We start from the raw sequence: 19,754 nt of genomic DNA, 5'->3' as shown, positions 1-19,754 counted from the left end.
ATGTAGTTAAGGGAAGAGAAGAGTTAAGTACAGAAGAAAGTTTTTAATGGAAGGATTTCTGTTGGGGAAAATTGAGTAGAAAACAGGAGGGAATCTTCTGTCCAGGGGTGCAGTTTAGCTCACCTTTCCTACCCCCTGCCTCATTGGAGGGGGAAGGGTAGCCATGTGGAATCCTCTCCTCCTCCCTTCTCCTAAACTGTGTTCCAGCCGATTTTTTATCAAGTTGTAGCCACCTCGTTCTTGGCTAAAAGGAGCAAACTGTGATTTAAATTAATTGACTGAATATTTGTTTCTTTTGATACACAATGGTTTCCTTGGTTAAGGAATATACGGTCATAAATGTGATCTATAATTTGGAAGGGTTATTTCTAAAAATTTAATACTTTTAAGAACTTGGAATCTTTTTATGTGGAGTTTTATTTGATAATATTGATTGTATCTTGAGGTGATGACCATCATTTAAAGGGTTTCTGATATAGTGGATATTTTAAAGCAAACTGATTTGTATCAGTATAAGGTCACAGTAAATATCTGTTTAGGATTTACCCGAAACTTTAGTTAATGGGATTTGTTATTGTAGGTAAAATTTTTGGGCTTGTAGTTAATATTGTTTGGGAGTTTTAAAGTTCCATTGGGACAATTATCGGAAGTAAAACTGGGTTATGTATGAACTTAGGGATCAGTTTTAATTGCTTAGGTTATGTTATAGTTATGTCCCTGCATTTTTTCCTCCTGTGACTGTGATTTCTATGATCAGAGCAATGCTCAATAAGAAACTGTTAATATATTTCAATTATCTCAAATTTTGCTATTTCCAATATGGTTATATGTAATCATTATATCCTAAATAGTTGAGCCTGGTCATCTATCTGTTACTGGATACTGTGTCTGAATATTAAGTTTTGGGTTTTTGTTTTTGTTTTTAAGGTTTCTAACTAATGAGAGGACAATTAACAGTGGTCTGTGAAACCGAACTGCTGTTTTATCCATTGACACTATAGCTGTCAGCTACAATGGCTGTCAGCCGTTTGCCAGTCCTGTGAAGAAAATCTAGTAAGCTGCTGGCCAATTTATACTGGTCACATTTTGTATCAGTCTATTCTAACCTTTGTTTGTTAAATTTGTGTTTTTTCTAGATCTTGGTCAAATTACAGATATATCAGGGACCTAGATCAACTTTGATTGTCAGCACCCCACACCACACCCATCCCCCTCCCTGGGCTGAATGTCTCTGCCCATCTTCAGCAGGGAGCTGTTTTTGAGGGACCATCGCCCCTGCTCCCAGTGTATTTTGGACTAATTTGGGGGAATCTGGGAATAGCTGATGAATGACTGTTAAAACCTTGACTGGGTCATCTATTACTGTGATTTGGGATAGAAATTGTTAAAATTGTATAACTATTGCTGCTATGTTTGAGGGATTTTTAGGAAACCCTACTGCACTATATCTGCTAAGTATAGCAATCTTGATTTACTCTTGGGATGCATATGTGGGATGGTTATTTGATAATTCCTTTCCCTGAGAAAAAAAGGGAGGAAGAGATAGGAAATTGGGGAAACTGGTATATTTTTCTCAAAATGCCTGAAAGAATGGGAACCCCTAGCTCCTATTCACTTTGCCTTAGGTATTTCTGCCCAACCCCCCTATCTCACTCCTTCAAATTGAATTGAAAGCCTTCTAGCAGTCCTTTTTGTTTTTACTCCTTGCTTAAATTTACTGGACTATGATTTGTTGGTAATGCTTTTAACTCTGAAATCCCATATTCTATTGGAATTGTCCTGGCAGACTCCGTTTTTGATATTATTTTTTAGAAACAACCAGAAATCAGGCAACTTATCCTGGGACTGGCAGTCTCTCTGATTTGTTTCTTCACTCCTATAACTCCAGTTCCTTAATTAGTATTTCAGCATTCTCAAAGGACCTTGCAGTTTGATATTAGGCTTCTAAAAGTTCGAGGATTGCCTGTCTTGATCTAACTTTGCATACTCTGATCAGAAATCTGGATCCTTTCTGTAGCCCTGTCTGTTCCTCTGGGCAGGGACAGGTGGAGCTACTCCAAGCCTCACCCTTCTCATCTGAAGTGGGTTGCCCCTCTGAATGGGCAATACCACTGTCTTGAGCCCTGCTGCTCTATAAGCAGAAGCTGAGTTAAGTGCACAAATAACTGCAGACCACCTAACTCCCAATGAACTGTCCATCTCAAACTGGATACTCTGGCTGGATGCTCCAGAGCTGCAGAGGACTTGACATGATTACAACAGGGAGCCTTTGTATTGCTGATTAACTCTGGGGTTATCAGGGAGAGACTTGTCCTTGCCATAAATCCATGCATTTTTCTAGCTTTATTTTGGTTTTTATTTGGTCTTTATTTTGGTTTATATGTTTCACATAGGGTTGGTCAAAATTATGGTGCTAAGACCTTCAAGATATATAGAGGGTAATTCAATGATTTGAATATTCAGAAGAGAGAGAATGTAGAATATTGTGCCTCAGTTTCCTTTTAATGCCCCGACCTAGTTTCCCTAATTTTCCCACCTTAGTTGCTCTGCCTCAGGCTACAACCATTCCCTCTTAATCAGTAGAATGTTTGATAGGATAAAGATCTTATCTTAGATATCATTAGAATATCAGGAGCCTCTCCCTATCTCCAGTACCTCCCTCCATTATGTCATCCCCATCCTAGGTGCCTCCTCTCATTAGGTCATTGTTCTTGTTACTCTATAAAAATCTTTGTATCTGAACTTGGTTGCTGGATTCTTGGAGATGATAGTCTCATTCAGCCCTGAGACCAAACCATGGACCCATCTGGTCCCAGTAAATCTCTCCCTTTCAAATAAAATATTATAACTCTCTAATCTCTATCTTCCCTCAGTTTCTCCTGCATTACAATAGACCCCCCCCCAATATTTCTCATATATCTCTCCTTTGGCACCTTGAAATCATTAAGTAGTGAGGTATAAAATAATCTAGTTTTGAGGAATTTGCTTTTTTTCTCCCTATAAAAATGGGGGGTAATAATGCTTCTGATAACTCTAAATAACCAAATAAATCTACAGAAGCTAGGTAGTGCAATGCATAGACTATAAGAACTGGATACAGGACCAAAGTTCCAATCCAGCCTCTGATATTTGGTTTTCTAAGTCATTATGTGACCTACAGGGATCCTAACATATGGTTTAGTGGTTTGACAACATTGATGTAGGATATAAAAAGGCAACTTCATGAGGATTCAGTAACTTATAGACTTGACCATTCTTATTAACCAATACATCCTTCAGAGCAGATATATTTTCACAAGGAGACCATGGAGAACTGCATCTATCTGAGCAAGTAATGTATCTTTTCCATGATATTAAGGGTTTTGGTTAAGTGTTTATGACACTTTTTCATTTCGATCTGTTGCCTGAATCACTGGACTAGCTTAAGTTAGATCTGGACTAGAATGATATTGATGCAAAAATACTAACTAAAATACTGGTAAATAGAATATACCAATATACAAAAAAATTTACAAGTAGAATTTATACTAATAACACAAGTATAGTTCAATATCAGGAAACAATATTACAAATAAATTGATTTCCAAACTTCAAGTTGCTCTTCCCTCTAAACCTTATCCACACAGCTAGCAGTACTTTACCTAAGACAAGTCATTCACTTGCATATAGGAAGTTCCTGTAGTTCCCTACTGCCTCCAAATATCCTCTCTTTCACCTTTGCCTCTTAGAATCCCGAGCTTCATCCATAGCTCAGCTACAGTAACATTTCCATTTCTCCATTACTAAATTTTATTTTTAGATTCAAATTCAAAGTCTTCAGTGTCTATTTTTCCTTGTTCTAAGTTAAAAATTTTGTACTTTTAAGTCTAACAAACATTTTGTTATCACTGGAAAAAGTCCATGGAAAAGAACTACTTAGTTGCTTTTAATGAGTTATATTATTTGAAGTCATTCATGTACATTAAATACTTCGTAATATATTTTGATTTGACTCATTAATTTGGAAGCCACACTTTGTTCTATTTAGGAGGGGCAACAACTGATTTAAAGCTAAACAAAAACACATTGAGCTTAAATTATTACTTTATTCATTCATTCATTTATTCATTTACCATATCTATGGTTTTATCACTGTAGAAAGCTCCTGGTCAGCAACTCCTCAGCCAGTGTACATTAGCATCTTTTCTGTAATTCATAGTCTTAGGAGAATTGCCTGTGTCACTGAGAGCTTAAATGACTTGTCCAGTGTTCTAGCCTGAACCATCTTCTCTGCTTCCTCCATATTACTTCACTAAACAATTTCCATGGATTCAAAAATATATCAGGAGATCAGAGGTGGTCAACATAGCCTCACATGGGCACACAACAGTCCTACATGTAGCCAGAACCAAATTAAAATGTAATTAATAAATATTTAAAATTTACATTTAAAATAAATAAAAGTCCAATGAAACATCATATTTTAAAACTAAATCAAAGAGGCAGCTAAGTGGTGTAGTGAATAGAGCACCAAACCTAGAATAAGGAGGATCTGATTTCAAATCTGGCCTCAGATACTTACTAGCTATGTGACCCTAGGTAAAGTCACTTATTCCAGACTGCCTCCAAAAATGCCAAAACAAACAAAACAGAGCAAAAAATGTAGTCCATAAGCAGGGATCTTTATGTACAGATTTTAATTTGATTCCACTGACATAGAAATTATTAGTTGAGTTCTAACTTACACCTTAATCAGAACTAAGGAATCTACAGAAAATGTAAACTACCTTGAGTAAATGTAAACAGCAAAAAAAAGTTCCCATGGGAGAACTTGCATATGACCTTGGATTGTTTTTGGCACCATGCCTTCTTTGTTCTGTTTCTATGCAATACCTGGTCTGGCCTGGGATTAGTGGGGGATTCATTTTCATTTTACTCTGCTGCCACCTAGAACAAGGAGCTTCTTGTGAATAAACTCCCCCAAATAATCCTAACAAAACCCAAGCTGGCATGGGCCCCCCTTTCTTCAATATCTCAGTATTTTCTTGGAAGTATGCCCCTTACAGTTAGCATAATTAGAGCAGAACAGATTTGCCCCTTTATATCTGGCACAATCAGCAGAATAATCGGTTTCCCTTTGAGAATTTGGGTCCTTTAACACCTCTCTTCTGACCTTCAGTCTTGAATCTCCAACTGTCTGTTGGGTATATTGAAATAGATGGATTATGAACACCTTAAACTCAACATGTCTCTCCAAACATTTCCCTTTCCCTAATTTTCCTTTTACTATAATTTTCAACCATTTTTCCAGTCACTCTGGTTCAAAATTTAGATGTCATCCTCAATTTTTCACTTTCTTACCCTGCCACCTCTCCTTTTCCCCATTCTATTTGTGGCCAACTCCCTTTACAATATACCTGACAGGTCAGTTAGCCTTTTTTCTTTAGTGAGGCAAACCCACCACCTGCTTATTCAGCATATTCTACTTCTGTATAGTTCCAATTATGATTACTCCTAATGTTATTTGTTGAGGACAAGTAGAAAAATGGTTCCCTCTTCTATTTTATAACCCTTCAAATACCTGTGGGCAGGTTTTAAAATTAAACATTAAGGGCATGATTTTGAGGACCCACGGGGGCGGAGCCAAGATGGCGGAGAAGAAACACACGACTCAGTGAACGTCCTCACTCCCTCACAACCAATTAGATAAATTAAGTCTCAAAATTAGCTCAGGACTGATAGATACCACAAGGACTGGAAGCACGACTTACCAGCTGAAGAGAATCTGGAGTTTCAACAGGAAAGGTCAGTTCTCAGGGGAGGAATAAGAAAGACCAGCACAGACGGTGGGGTAGGGGCACACTGCGCCCATTGCGCTGGGAAGGGCTCTGGGATCAGAGAAGCCACTGAGGTAAAGGAATCTGGCACAGGCTGTTAGCTCTTCTCTGCTAATTATTTAGCAGTTCAGAAGAGAAAGCCAAAATATTTTAAAACTCAGATTAGATTTCCCCCCCCCCCCACCCTGGGGCAGACTCGGCACCAGGGGGTGTGGCCTCAGCTACCTCCTGAGAATAGTTAAGAGACTGACAAGTGGGTGGATACGGCCCAAGGCAACACACACGGCCTAGCTTAGCTGGAGGGAGTGGAACTCAGCTCCAGGAAGTCCCAGAGAAGCGGAACCTTTGAACTAGGGACCGCGGTTTCTGGCAGACACTTCCAGTTTGAGCGCAGGGGCTTCTCACGTCACCTGCTGCAAACATTCACTCCCCACCCGGACACATAGCCTGGGCTTCTTGCTGTCTTCACTATTCTACGCCCTCGAAGCACAGTAGTGCTAATCACCTCTGAGACACTCCCAGGGAGGGGGTGGGGAACTCTCTCCCAGAGCTCTCTCTTAGCGCGGGCGCAGGGGCCGCTGCATCCATCCGGTCTGGGAGGAAGCTGGTAAAGAAGTAAATAATTTCCTACCCCAGGGACAGACCCCAAAACATTTTTTAAGTATGAGCAAAAAAGCTAGAAAAACTATAGATTCCTTCTATACAGAGAAAGAGCGGGTATCCAACCCCGAGGAAGTTAACAGCAAAGATTCAGAAGATAACAACCTAAAGGGGAACGATTCCTGCCCCCCATCACATAACTCTCTCCTAGAAGAAGCTCTTAAGAAATTGAGGGAGATCGAAGAAAAATGGGGAAAGGAAAGAGAAGTTATGATAGAGAATAACAACGTCCTGAAATTGGAGTTGGAAAAAATAAAGAATTCACAGGAGATGCAGGGAAACAAAATTAGTGAATTAGAAAAGGTTAAAAAAACACAGGAAAGTAGGATTTCTGAATTGGAAAAGATAAAAAAGTCTCAAGAAAATAGAATTTCTGAATTGGAAAAAGAAAATAATTCTCAAAAAAAAAAAAATTAGGGAAATGGAAAAAAATTCAATAGAGCAAAATAATTCATTTAAAAACGAAATTGGACATTTACAAAAAGAACTAAAAACTGTGAAAGAAGAAAATAACTCCTTAAAAGTCAGGATGGAACAAATAGAAATGAATGATTCACAGAGAACCCAAGAATCAGTCAAACAAAACAAAAAAAATGAGAAGCTGGAGAACAACGTCAAATACTTACTGGGAAAATCTATAGACCTGGAAAATAGATCTAGGAGAGATAATCTGCGGATTATTGGACTTCCAGAAAACTATGACCAAAAAAAGAGCCTAGATTCTATTTTACAGGAAATTATCAAAGAGAACTGTCCAGAGATAATAGAAACAGAAGGGAAAGTAGATGTGGAAAGAATTCATCGAACTCCTTCTGAAATAGACCCTAAAAAAAGAACACCACGGAATATTGTGGCTAAGCTGCAGAATTACCACACAAAGGAGAAAATCCTGCAAGCAGCTAGAAAAAAACAATTTAAATACCAAGGTGCCACAATAAGGGTCACCCAAGATCTGGCTGCCTCCACATTAAAAGATAGAAGGGCCTGGAACCTGATATTCCGTAAGGCAAAAGATCAAGGACTGCAACCAAGAATGAACTACCCAGCTAAGTTTAGCATCTTTTTCCACGGAAGAAGATGGTCATTCAATGAAACAGAGGAATTCTATATGTTTCTAAGAAAAAAACCAGACTTAAACAAAAAATTTGATCTACATCCACAAGACTGAAGAGAAACAGAAAAAGGTACACAGAACCCTTGAGAACTGTAACTCTGTTGTGGGTATATAAAAAATACTCAAGGATAATTTGATTTTACTGATATAAAAGAAAAAAAGGGGGGTGTAGTAAAGGGAAGGAGGTCGGTTCAGAAAAAGGGGAAGAAGTGATAAAAAGAGGGAAACTACATCCCAGGAAGAGACATAGAAAATACACCATATCTGAGGGAACTTAGTGAGGGGGAGAATCATTGTGTGAATCTTACTCTCATCAGAAGAGGCTCAAAGAGTAAATAATTAACATATTTGTTTTTCAGAGAATTTTCTCTCACCTCAGAAAAAGGGGGGAGAGGAAAAGGGAAAAGGAAAAGGGGAATAAGTGAAGGGACTTGGAGGGAGGGGGGAGGGATCCTAAAAAAAAAAAAAAAAAAAAAAAAGAGGGAGGGTTGCGCGTCACAAGGGGGGTCTGTAAATTAAATATCGGGGAGGGGGATCAGGGGGGTCAAGGGAAAAAAGCATAATCTGGGGATAATACGATGGCAGGAAATACAGAATTAGTAATTTTAACTGTAAATGTAAATGGGATGAACGATCCCATCAAACGGAGACGGATAGTAGATTGGATCAAAAAGCAGAACCCTACAATATGTTGCCTACAGGAAACACACTTAAAGCAGGGAGATACATACAGAGTAAAGGTAAAAGGTTGGAACAGAGCCTATTATGCTTCAGGTAAAGCCAAAAAAGCAGGGGTAGCTATCCTTATCTCAGATCAAGCAAAAGCAGAAGTAGATCTCGTTAAAAAAGATAAGGAAGGAAACTATATCCTGCTGAAAGGTAGCATAAATAATGAAGCCATATCAATACTAAACATATATGCACCAAGTGGTATAGCATCTAACTTTCTAAAGGAAAAGTTAAGAGAACTGCAAGAAGAAATAGACAGTAAAACTATAATAGTGGGAGATCTCAACCTTGCACTCTCAGATTTAGACAAATCAAACCACAAAACAAACAAGAAAGAAATTAAAAAAGTAAATAGAACATTAGAAAAACTAGGTATGATAGACCTTTGGAGAAAACTGAATGGCAATAGGAAGGAATATACTTTCTTCTCAGCAGTTCATGGATCCTATACAAAAATTGACCATATACTAGGACATAAAGATCTCAAAATTAAATGTAGGAAGGCAGAAATAATAAATGCCTTCTTCTCAGATCACAATGCAATAAAAGCTACATTCAGTAAAAAGTTAGGGGTAAATAGACCAAAAAGTAATTGGAAACTGAATAATCTCATCTTAAAGAATGACTGGGTGAAAGAGCAAATTATAGAAACAATTAACAATTTCACCCAAGATAATGATAATGATGAGACATCATATCAAAATCTTTGGGATGCAGCTAAAGCGGTAATAAGGGGAAATTTTATATCTTTAGAGGCTTATTTGAAGAAAATTGAGAAAGAGAAGATTAACGAATTGGGCTTACAACTTAAAAGGCTAGAAAAAGACCAAATTATAAACCCCCAACCAAAAATTAAACTCGAAATACAAAAATTAAAAGGAGAAATCAATAAAATTGAAAGTAAAAAAACTATTGAATTAATAAATAAAACCAAGAGTTGGTTTTATGAAAAAGCCAATAAAATAGATAAACCTTTGGTAAATTTGATCAAAAAAAAGAAAGAGGAAAATCAAATTGATAGTCTTACAAATGAAAAGGGGGATCTTTCCACCAATGAAGAGGAAATTAGAGAAATAATAAGGAGTTACTTTGCCCAACTTTATGCCAATAAATTTGATAACTTAAGTGAAATGGATGACTTCCTCCAAAAATATAGGCTCCCTAGATTAACAGAGGAGGAGATAAATTGCTTAAATAGTCCCATTTCAGAAAAAGAAATAGAACAAGCTATTAATCAACTCCCCAGGAAAAAATCCCCAGGGCCAGATGGATTCACATGTGAATTCTACCAAACATTTAAAGAACAATTAGCCCCAATGTTATATAAATTATTTGAAAAAATAGGGGATGAAGGAGTCCTACCAAATTCCTTTTATGACACAGACATGGTACTGATACCTAAACCTGGTAGATCGAAAACTGAGAAAGAAAATTATAGACCAATCTCCTTAATGAATATTGATGCTAAAATCTTAAATAAGATATTAGCAAAAAGACTTCAGAAAATCATCTCCAAGATAATACACTATGATCAAGTAGGATTTATTCCAGGAATGCAGGGCTGGTTTAATATTAGGAAAACTATTAATATAATTGACCATATTAATAATCAAATTAATAAGAACCATATGATCATCTCAATAGATGCAGAAAAAGCATTTGACAAAATCCAACATCCATTCCTACTAAAAACTCTTGAGAGTATAGGAATAAATGGATTATTCCTTAGAATAATCAGGAGTATATATTTAAGACCGTCAGTAAGCATAATATGCAATAGAAATAAACTGCAACCTTTCCCAGTAAGATCAGGAGTGAAACAAGGTTGCCCACTATCACCATTACTATTCAATATAGTACTAGAAACGCTAGCCTCGGCAATAAGAGCCGAGAAAGAGATTCAAGGAATTAGAGTAGGAAATGAGGAAATTAAACTATCACTTTTTGCAGATGACATGATGGTATACTTAGAGAACCCCAAAGACTCTGCTAAAAAGCTACTAGAAATAATTCAAAATTTCAGCAAAGTGGCAGGATACAAAATAAATCCACATAAATCCTCGGCATTTTTATATATCACTAACAAAATGCAACAGCAAGAGATACAAAGAGAAATTCCATTCCAAACAAATGTTGAGAGTATAAAATATTTGGGTATCCATCTACCAAAGAAAAGTCAGGAATTATATGAGAAAAATTACAAAACACTTGCCACAAAAATAAAATCAGATTTAAATAATTGGAAAGACATTCAGTGCTCTTGGATAGGCCGAGCGAATATAATAAAGATGACAATACTCCCCAAACTAATCTATTTATTTAGTGCTATACCAATCAGACTCCCAAGAAACTATTTTAATGACCTAGAAAAAATAACAACAAAATTCATATGGAAGAATAAAAGGTCAAGAATTGCAAGGGAACTAATGAAAAAAAACTCAGAGGAAGGTGGTCTAAGTGTACCTGATCTAAAGCTATATTATATAGCAGCAGTCACCAAAACCATTTGGTATTGGCTAAGAAATAGACCGGTAGATCAGTGGAACAGATTAGACACAAAGGACAAAAAAGGGTACATCTATAGCAATCTAATCTTTGACAAACCCAAAGATTCCAACATTAGGGATAAAAATTCATTATTCGGAAAAAACTGTTGGGAAAACTGGAAATTAGTATGGCAGAAATTAGATATGGATCCACACTTAACACCATATACCAAGATAAGATCAAAATGGGTCCATGATTTAGGCATAAAGAGGGAGATAATAAATAGATTAGAGGAACAGAGGATAATCTACCTCTCAGACTTGTGGAGGAGGAAGGAATTTATGACCAGAGGAGAACTAGAGATCATTATTGATCACAAAATAGAAGATTTTGATTACATCAAACTAAAAAGTTTCTGTACAAATAATACTAATGCAAACAAGATTTTGAGGACCCACACTATTCTTAGACTCCTCTAACATAGTGAATGCCAAAGCAGGCATGCAGAAGAATGGAATGACTCCATGAGGTGTGTGATTAATCAGAGAAAATCCTATTCTATCCTCCTCATAATATAATACTCACCTACAGGATTTGTCTTCAACACAGCCACACATCCACATCCTTCCTTTATCCATAACAGCCTAATATTCCTTCACTCCATTGCTTCTCTTAATTGTGCAAGTTCCCAAACTTTTTTATTCTATATCAGGCAGGGTATCAGCTCTTTTCAGTACTTAGAACCTAACTAGAACCAAGGTACTCCATAATCATCTTGGTGGTCCCAGACTGAGCTGCACAAGATGAGTGGGCATGAACCTCAAATCTCAATGTATTCACACTATCGTTTCTCCAACTTACCTCTCTTCCAAATTCCCCAGGTAACAGCAACAGAAAATAACAACATTCTTTCAGCCAACCAGGCTTAAGAGCTTCATGCTAACCTTGACTCTTCCTATTATTGCCATCTCCACAATATGTCTCCCCTTCTCACTACTAGCACAACCACTGTCCTAGTTCAGACCCTCATTACCTCCTCCAGATTAATGCAATGGTCTCCTAATTGTTCTTTTCATACCAAGTGTCTCCCAATCCATCCTCCACACACCTGCCAAAATGATTTTCCTACAGAACAGGTCTGACATTGGTGCAGCTTCCCACCCCAATCCCCATTTTACCCACAAATAAACTTCAAGGGCTCCCTATTTTTGGGATCAAGTATAAATTCCTCTATTTGATTTAAAGTCTCTCCCAATCTAGCATCAACCTACCTTTCCAACCTTCTGAAACATAACTTCCCTTCCTGCAGTCTAGGGTCCAGCCAAATTGACCTTGATGTTTCTCATACTTGACAAAAATGCAACTATAACATCCAAGTATGAATATGACATTAAGGTACAATACCAATCAATAAGCAGAATCACATGAAAAAAGAGAAATGGATGCATACTGAAAACTTTTTATTGAATTGGAATCAGATAACCTCTGATCAAAGGTTATCAGATTTACCTCTAATTGTAATTTTTACATGGATATCTACATACCAAGAAATAGAACTAATAATGAAAAGCTGTTATATATTCACTGACTGTTATGGCATATTATTTGTTTGCTGTATTATCTATCTTCATGTCTGCTTTATACTCCATAATATACACAAAATTTTTAGAAAATAATTAACTATATTTAATTATATTGTTTAAAGGCAACGGATTTTATATTGCTAATAGATAAAATGTGTCAAAATATTTAGTTTTGCCTTTATATTTTTGTGCATGCTTGATAAATAAATATGTACACATACATACACATATATAAAGAGAATACTACATGTTTGTAATTATAAATAAATATACATTTATTGGAAGATCCATAATAAAATTTTTATAATGACAAGTGGGTACTCAAAAGTTTGGAGACTACCACTTATCAATGCCCTTCCTAAAATGTGGTATCCAAAGTCAAATATAATATTTCAAATATAGTTTGATTAGGGTAGAGCACAGTGGTATCTCAAACACAATGTCCTCCTAAGGAAATTTAAGATTGCATTAGCCTTTTATTTTTAGGCTGCCATAGCTACCAACATCTTTTTCAGACATTTAACTACCCCTTCTTTTTACATCTAAATGGCATAGTGGTTCTGAATTCAAATCCATATTCAGTCACTTATTAGCTGTGTGATCCTGGCCAAGTCATTAACCTGTTAACTTTAGTTTCTTTATCTGTAAAATGTGGATAATAAAAGTACCTACCCCCAACAGATGTTGTGAGGAGAAAGTGTAATATTTGGAAAGCTCTTTACAAAACTTTAAAGTGCTACATAAGTAATGATGATGATGATGATGATGATATCTTGTCTCTACTGATTTTTTGAACCCAAATGAAGACTTGAAATGTTAGTTATGCTATATGGATTCTTCCAAGAAACCTTGCCTGTTCCAAACCACATTTACTTCCTTCTCCTTCAATTTCCTATAGAACTAACAATCTGGAACAGCACTTAGTACAGTTACCTGGCACATAAGTATTTAATAAATATTTATTCCTTTAACTACCTCCAAGTTAAGACTCTCATTATGTTTCTTCTTTTAGTCTTTTTCAACTAGCTGTGAGGGGTCATTTCTTTCTCTTCTATCCTACACTAACTGGGTACAGGTCTAAACCTACTGTATGACACTCAACCAATTAATTACAGATATCAATCATTTCTTCCATATAAATTACCACCAACTTTATTTAAACACTGTATTATTTCAATAGCCTTCTAACTGCTCTGTTTGCCTCCATTCTTCATCTATCAATCATTTTTGCAAACCACAGGGAAAATATTCTTTCTAAAGTACAACTAAAACCATGCTATTTTCCCATCACTAAATTTTCAATATTTCCTTACTGTTTAAAGGATAAAGTTCTAAATCTTTGGAACCCTAATCTTTGCTCTTACTTTTCTCTTTCACCTGCTATTCAGACTGGGCACAACTGAGTCACCAACCTATCTTTCCAGCCTCATTTCCTACTATTTTAATTCAGCTTGGCTAATTTATACCTAAAACATACCCTGCATTTTCTCATCTTTGTTCATTTTATTCCTTTTATCTTGAAAATTCTTTCCAATTAGAGAAACCTTCCTTGTTAGGTTCTTACTAGATGGTAAGTTATACTTGACAATTCTCTAGCTCAGAATTCACATCTTGTAGTTCACATCTTTAAAAGGAGTTTACACCTTTAGAATATCCACAAGCCCATTCTCTGGGAGGATAGAAGGAGAAGTTAGAGTCTGGAAGATGCAGTCTGGATTGAGTCAAAGAGAAGACTTCCCGTGGATTCGCAAGTCCAGCAATCCCACACTTTTGGAGGGGAAGGCTCCAGAAGCCTCCCAAGAAACCTGCTCACAGACAAAAGGATTATACAGAAAAGAAACCTCCTTCCAGAGAAGGATTACAATTGAGAGATGACAGGACTTTACACTTCCTCATACTCAAAATTTAAGCAATCATTATCAGCAAGAAAAGACTATTCCTTCCAAAAACTGAACATTTTATAGCTCCTTTTTGGAACTTATTACATTCTTTCTCCCACTAAATCTGTTTCTTTTTGTGTGCTCTGGATGTCCCACCCTCTATTCTTCTTTAAGAGACTGCTGCTACAGTCATCCTCTTCCCTCTCTCTAATTTGCAACCTCTTGCTATTTGTTTTTGCTACTTTATTCCCCTACTGTTTTCAAACATAGAAACTCTACTCCATCCTTAAAAAGGCTTCACTAGACTACCATTTTTTAAAATTATGGTACTATATTTCTCCTCCCTTTCTCAGCCAAACTCCAAAAACAGTTGTCTATACACAAAAGGGCTTCTTTCACTCTTTCTCCTCTCACTTTTCAATTCTGTGCAATTTGGCTTTTCCCCTTATTTTTCTATTGAATGTGCTTAAATGATTAATGATCTCTTAATTGCCAAATCTGATGGTTTCTCCTCAGTCCTCTTCCTTCTATATCTCTTCTCCATTTGTACTCCCAAGTACTCTTCCTTTCCTAGATATTCTTTTCTCTCTGGGTTTCCTTTAACCTATTCTTTCCTGATTTTCTTCTACCAATCTAAGCACTCTTGAAAAGGAAGCACAAGCTCTTTTACTGACAAATCATCCATATCATATGTTCTAATTGTGAATCCCCCATGGCTCCATTCAGAGGTTCCTTCTCTTCTGCTGACCTCATTAGTTCTTATGAGTTTAATTATCATGTCAACGTAGATGACTTTCAAATCTATAAATGCAGTCCAAGTCACATATTACCAACTGCCTAATGAATATTTCAAATGCTTTCTCAAATTTAACACATACAAAACAGAATTCATTATCTGCACTGCCCTTATCCTCCTCATAATCTCTCTTCTAAACCCCCTATTTCTGAGGAAAGCACCATAATTCTTTAGTCTCCTAACTCAGTCTCATCTTTAATGCCCAATTCTCCTTAAAAACACATCTCCAAATCAGCTGCCAACTCTATTTCTATCTCTATAACATCTTGTTATCTAACCTCTTCTCTCTGTTCACTTACCTTAATTCAGACCCTTCATTATCTCTTGACAACATTATTGTAATGGCCTCCCACTCTCAAGTTTTCTCCTACTCTACTCAGTTTTCAAACAATTGCCCAACTGTTTTGACAATATCACTCTCCTGTCTTTGTCAATAAACAGCTTCCTATTGATTCTAGAATAAAAAAATATCAATTTTTTAGTTACTGTTGTTTAAGTTTTTAAATTCTTTTACAATCTATCCCCAACTATTTTTCCAGCCTTTCCCTGTAACTGCCCCTTAAATGTGGCCCTTTCTCTGTTTCTACAATATATAGCTACATTCTACCATTTGTCTCTTTCTTCGTGAACTTGGCTGTCCTCATTACAAGAATGCAATCCCACCTCGTTTTTAGAATTTTTCTTCCTTCAAGACAGAGCTCAAATATCACCTTCTTCCAACTTTTCCTATTGCCCTCTCCCTTTTATCTGGTCTTTATATTTATTCTATGTAAGCTCCTTGAGGGTAGGGAATGTTTCATTATGCTTTCATCCCCAATTCCACTCCACAATGTTGGGCACACAGAAGTCACTTAACAAATGCTTGATGAATTAAGTGATGTTTTATTTTCGTTAATAGATTACAGAATCCTGACAGCTGAGGAGGCAGAAATTTATTAATCTATGTATCCTGTGCAACATCTGGTGCAAAGCTTTGCATATTAGTAGGTACTTGGTGAAATCAGAACAAGAAGAAAGTTTATGAGTTCAGTCACTGAAAATCATAGGCCTTAAAATTGGAAGGGAATTTAGAGTTCTTTTAACCAACCTCATTTTACATAGGAATAAAATAAAACTTAGAGAGATATAGTTGGCTTGTGCAACATGATGTAAATAGTGCGGTAGTGGGAAATCCAAAATTTCAATCTTAGTTCTCTGGATAACTACACTGAATTTTCTACATATGATACTGCCTCACCTTATTTAATAAAGGGGAAAATGTAATCTAAGCCTGTGGGCCCAATTAAGTATTTCAAAAATATTATGTCTATTACGTGCCAACAGATACAAAGAAGAAAGTCTTCCCCCCCCCCCCAGAAGCTTAATCAAGGGGAAGAAACTAACATATAAATACATGAATAAAATATAAAATGGAATGTGGTGAGTGAAGAGGAGAGTTCCCACAAAGTACTCTAAGACAGTGTGAGGAAGGAGGAAAACATTCTGCAATGGTATCAGATCTGATGGAGAAAGTGAGGTCTGAGCTGAGATTTGACAAATGAGAATGACTTTGATGAGATAAGAGTGTATATTTCATGTATGGAGGATAGCATAGCATCAAGTTGAAATTGATGAAGAGTCAGTATCTCGGCGTGAAGTATAAAATGCTTGATGGAGAATAATATGAAATAAGTTCCAAAAGAGAGACAGATGCCAGAGGTAAAGCACCCTAAATGTAGAGAATTTGTATTTTATGCTACAGGCAATCAGGAATCGCTTTATTGAGCAGAGAATAGGATGGTCAGAATAGTTTGGCAACTTCATAAAGGGTTATTTGAAAAAAAATTAAAGATTTCTAATCCAATAAATATGAAGACTGTCCTACACACAGAGCCATGGATTCTTTCTTGGTTATGATATTTATTAGCTGTCTGACTGTTAGCAAGTTAAATACTTCTAGTAACCTACAGGGCTGGACTTGAGATGACCTCTAAGAAAAGGAAGTATGATAAAGTGGGACTTAGGAGTGCTCACTTTGAGTACCAGACATATTATTTTAAATGTTAATTCCCTTTTCCGGATACCAAATTATTCATATATCCAAATATACTTCAGTTAATAAGTTTCTCCTCTGTACAGAGTACTATACTGGGAATAGGATGGAGAAGGAGGAAAAAGAATGTTTAGATACGACACAATATCCCGGCCCTTTCAGAGCAAAAAAAAAAAAAAAAAAAAAAAAAAAAAAAAAGGTAGGGGGTTGGAATACATGAAGTGGAAGACCTCTTCAGTTCTAACCACACACAAATTGAGCGCTTTTACATTTCCCAAATCCAGCTCAGTGCTGCAGAATGATCCGGGCTTGGGAGACAAGGGGCACCGTAAGTGAGGAGGGAGGGGCGGAGCCCTAATGTCAGACCTTATTTCACCGAGTTCAAATCTAGCCTCTGACACTTCCTAGCTGTGATCCTGATCACAACACTGAAGCCTGTCTGCTTTCGTTCCTCATCTGTAAAATGATCTGGGGAAGGAAAGGGCAAACTCCTCCCGTGCCTGTGCCAAGAAATGTCTCACTGGGTCACGAAGAGCCGGACGCGACTGAACCACCGCTAGCTTGGGCCTGACTTCCACTCGGCCTGTCAACTGCTCGGTAGCCGGTAGAGGACTCCTGGGGAGTCAGGTCTCCACCTCGAGCCTCAGTTTCCTCAATCTGTAAAACGAGGCGCTAGGCCTACATAGATCTCTAAGGTCCTTTCCCACTCTGCACCCAACATCGGCTCCTCTCCCTCTAAGATCCCTGGCCCAGCTCGGGCTCCTCACTTCGGACTGCCCACTTCCCTTCCTGTCTCCGGTCCTCTCTCCTTCCCGTCCCCACCCCCCGAGCCGGGCCGAGCCGGGCTCCTGACCGGTCTTGCAGCAGAAGTTCAGGTCGATCCCTCGGCTCCACGTAGAAGCGGATGTCGGAGTGGGCTGCCAGCGCCCTCCACAGGAACTGCTGCGTGTGGGGCTCCATCGGCAGCGGGAAGGGCGGCACCCGCGACTCCAGGCGGCTCCACAGTGTGGGCACCGACAGCCCATCCAGTCCCTCCAGGGCCACTTCGTCCAACAGGGACTCGAGGGCGTCCATCCTTGCCCGGCTCACTAAGCCAGCGCCTCGAGGAGGCCCACAGCGCGCCGGCGCCGGCGCTGACGTCACTACCGGCGAGGAGGCGGGCCGGGCTCGCCATAGGCTGTAGTCATTGGCCGGCGGCAGGTTTGTAACCAGGGGAACTGCAAACACTGTCGGGGCCGCTTCCGGTCCAAGAACCCGGAACCGCCGCTGCTTAGGGATGGAGGGTGAGTGTCCGTAGGCCCTCTGACCCTCTCCCTCGGGGATCCTGGGACCTGTCTCCTTGTCTCCTCAGCGTCCCCCCATTCCCATGGATCCTGGTGTGGGTTTCCCGTCGTCCCGTGCTGGTGGTGGTGCTTCTTAGTGGGTCTGGGCCCCTCGGGGGTCGTAGTAGTGGGGTGGGCTGGAATGAGGGAAGGAAAATGTGGAGGCCCGATCCAGGACTGGTTTGCTTTTAACCTGTGCAAGGCTTCCCTGCCTCTTGGAGTAGGACTTCTGAAAAACGGTGGGTTTTGGGGGGGGATATCACGCATTTGGGTTCGGCAGGCAAGGAGGAGGAGGAGGAGGGAACAAGACAATAAACATTCACATTTATAAAGGGCTTTTTGTCAAAGAGTGCTCCTTACAGCCCCTTCCTCTCCCCCAGGAAAAGAGTGCAAATCTTTACCTTGCCCATTTTGCAGATGAAGAAACTGAGATGCAGATAGGCTCAGTAATTTGCCCAGAGTCACACCCAGGCAACCAGTGGCAAAACTAACACACCCACTCTGGTCCTCTAGAACCGTGGTAACTCACCTCCCGGCGTGCAAGAAAGTCTCAGTGATGGCTGAGACTTAGTCCCAGGCACCTCGGGTCTGCCCTGAAGTCGGGCGTCTGACCTGTGCACATCTGTTTTCAGCCCTCACTCTGGACCTGTGGCTGCTAGCCTCAACTCCACACTTGTCAGGCCCCCTGCAGAGACTACCTCTGATTTCCCCTCTCCCCTTTCTCCAGTGGAAGAAGGGCTTGGATAAGAACTGATTGCGGGCTGGTCGGTGCTAGTGTTTTCACGGACGAGAAACAAACAAACCCAACCCCTTAATTACATAGGATCAGTTACTGAGAGTTTGTAGTTACAGCGATATTGAGACGGGGGAGGGGAAGGAGAAATTTCTGCGGTTGAGCTGTGCTACCTGCTAGAAGAAGACCTCTATGGTTACAGTCGAACAATACCAGTTTGCCCTTATTGGGAAGTGAGCGATTTTAGAACATTTTTAAGGACTTAATTTTAAGAGCATATGTGAGTAAATCTCACATCTATAGGCATTATAGTAAATCGCACATTTATAAATGTATTTAAAAATAAAGTTAGCACGGAATTACTTTGAGAAAAGATTTGTTGTATAATTCATATAAGCTCCCTAGTATGTATCCAATGATCAGCTTAAAATTTTTGATTTCTATTCAGCTTTCCCAAAGAAGAAATATTTCTTAAAGTGAGACATAAAATACAAGATGCAATTTGGAAGTATAAATCTGTCCTACTTATAACTTGCATCTCTCCCAATGTTTAGGTTATTATAAATATTTAATAATTTTTTTAGATGAATGTATTCCAGTCA

General features: G+C 38.4%; 2 protein-coding genes across 7 annotated transcripts in view; one reads left to right on the top strand and one right to left on the bottom strand.

The window, feature by feature from the left end:
- GTF3C1 (general transcription factor IIIC subunit 1) overlaps positions 1-18,220 on the bottom strand; it is a 130,465-nt gene extending 112,245 nt beyond the window's left edge. The window contains exon 1 of one of the 2 annotated variants that reach the window (XM_074282772.1): positions 17,951-18,220. In XM_074282772.1, coding sequence (XP_074138873.1) covers positions 17,951-18,171 — 221 coding nt within the window. In that variant the 5' untranslated portion in view covers positions 18,172-18,220. Of the gene's footprint in view, positions 1-123; positions 145-17,950 lie in introns of those variants that run through there. The other variant, XM_074282773.1, reaches the window with a different exon arrangement.
- The window catches only part of KATNIP (katanin interacting protein), a 252,434-nt gene that overhangs the window by 625 nt on the left and 232,055 nt on the right, over positions 1-19,754 (top strand). The window contains exon 1 of one of the 5 annotated variants that reach the window (XM_074282775.1): positions 18,283-18,380. The exons of 1 other annotated variant lie outside the window; for it this stretch is intronic. In XM_074282775.1, coding sequence (XP_074138876.1) covers positions 18,374-18,380 — 7 coding nt within the window. In that variant the 5' untranslated portion in view covers positions 18,283-18,373. 3 more of the 5 variants (XM_074282778.1, XM_074282777.1, XM_074282776.1) reach the window with 3 other exon arrangements.

This window comes from Sminthopsis crassicaudata, chromosome 1 (genome assembly GCF_048593235.1).
Source record: "Sminthopsis crassicaudata isolate SCR6 chromosome 1, ASM4859323v1, whole genome shotgun sequence".
Classification (NCBI taxonomy): Eukaryota; Metazoa; Chordata; class Mammalia; order Dasyuromorphia; family Dasyuridae; genus Sminthopsis; species Sminthopsis crassicaudata.
Note: the sequence above shows the minus strand (reverse complement) of the source record. Positions and strands in the feature narration are given on the sequence as shown.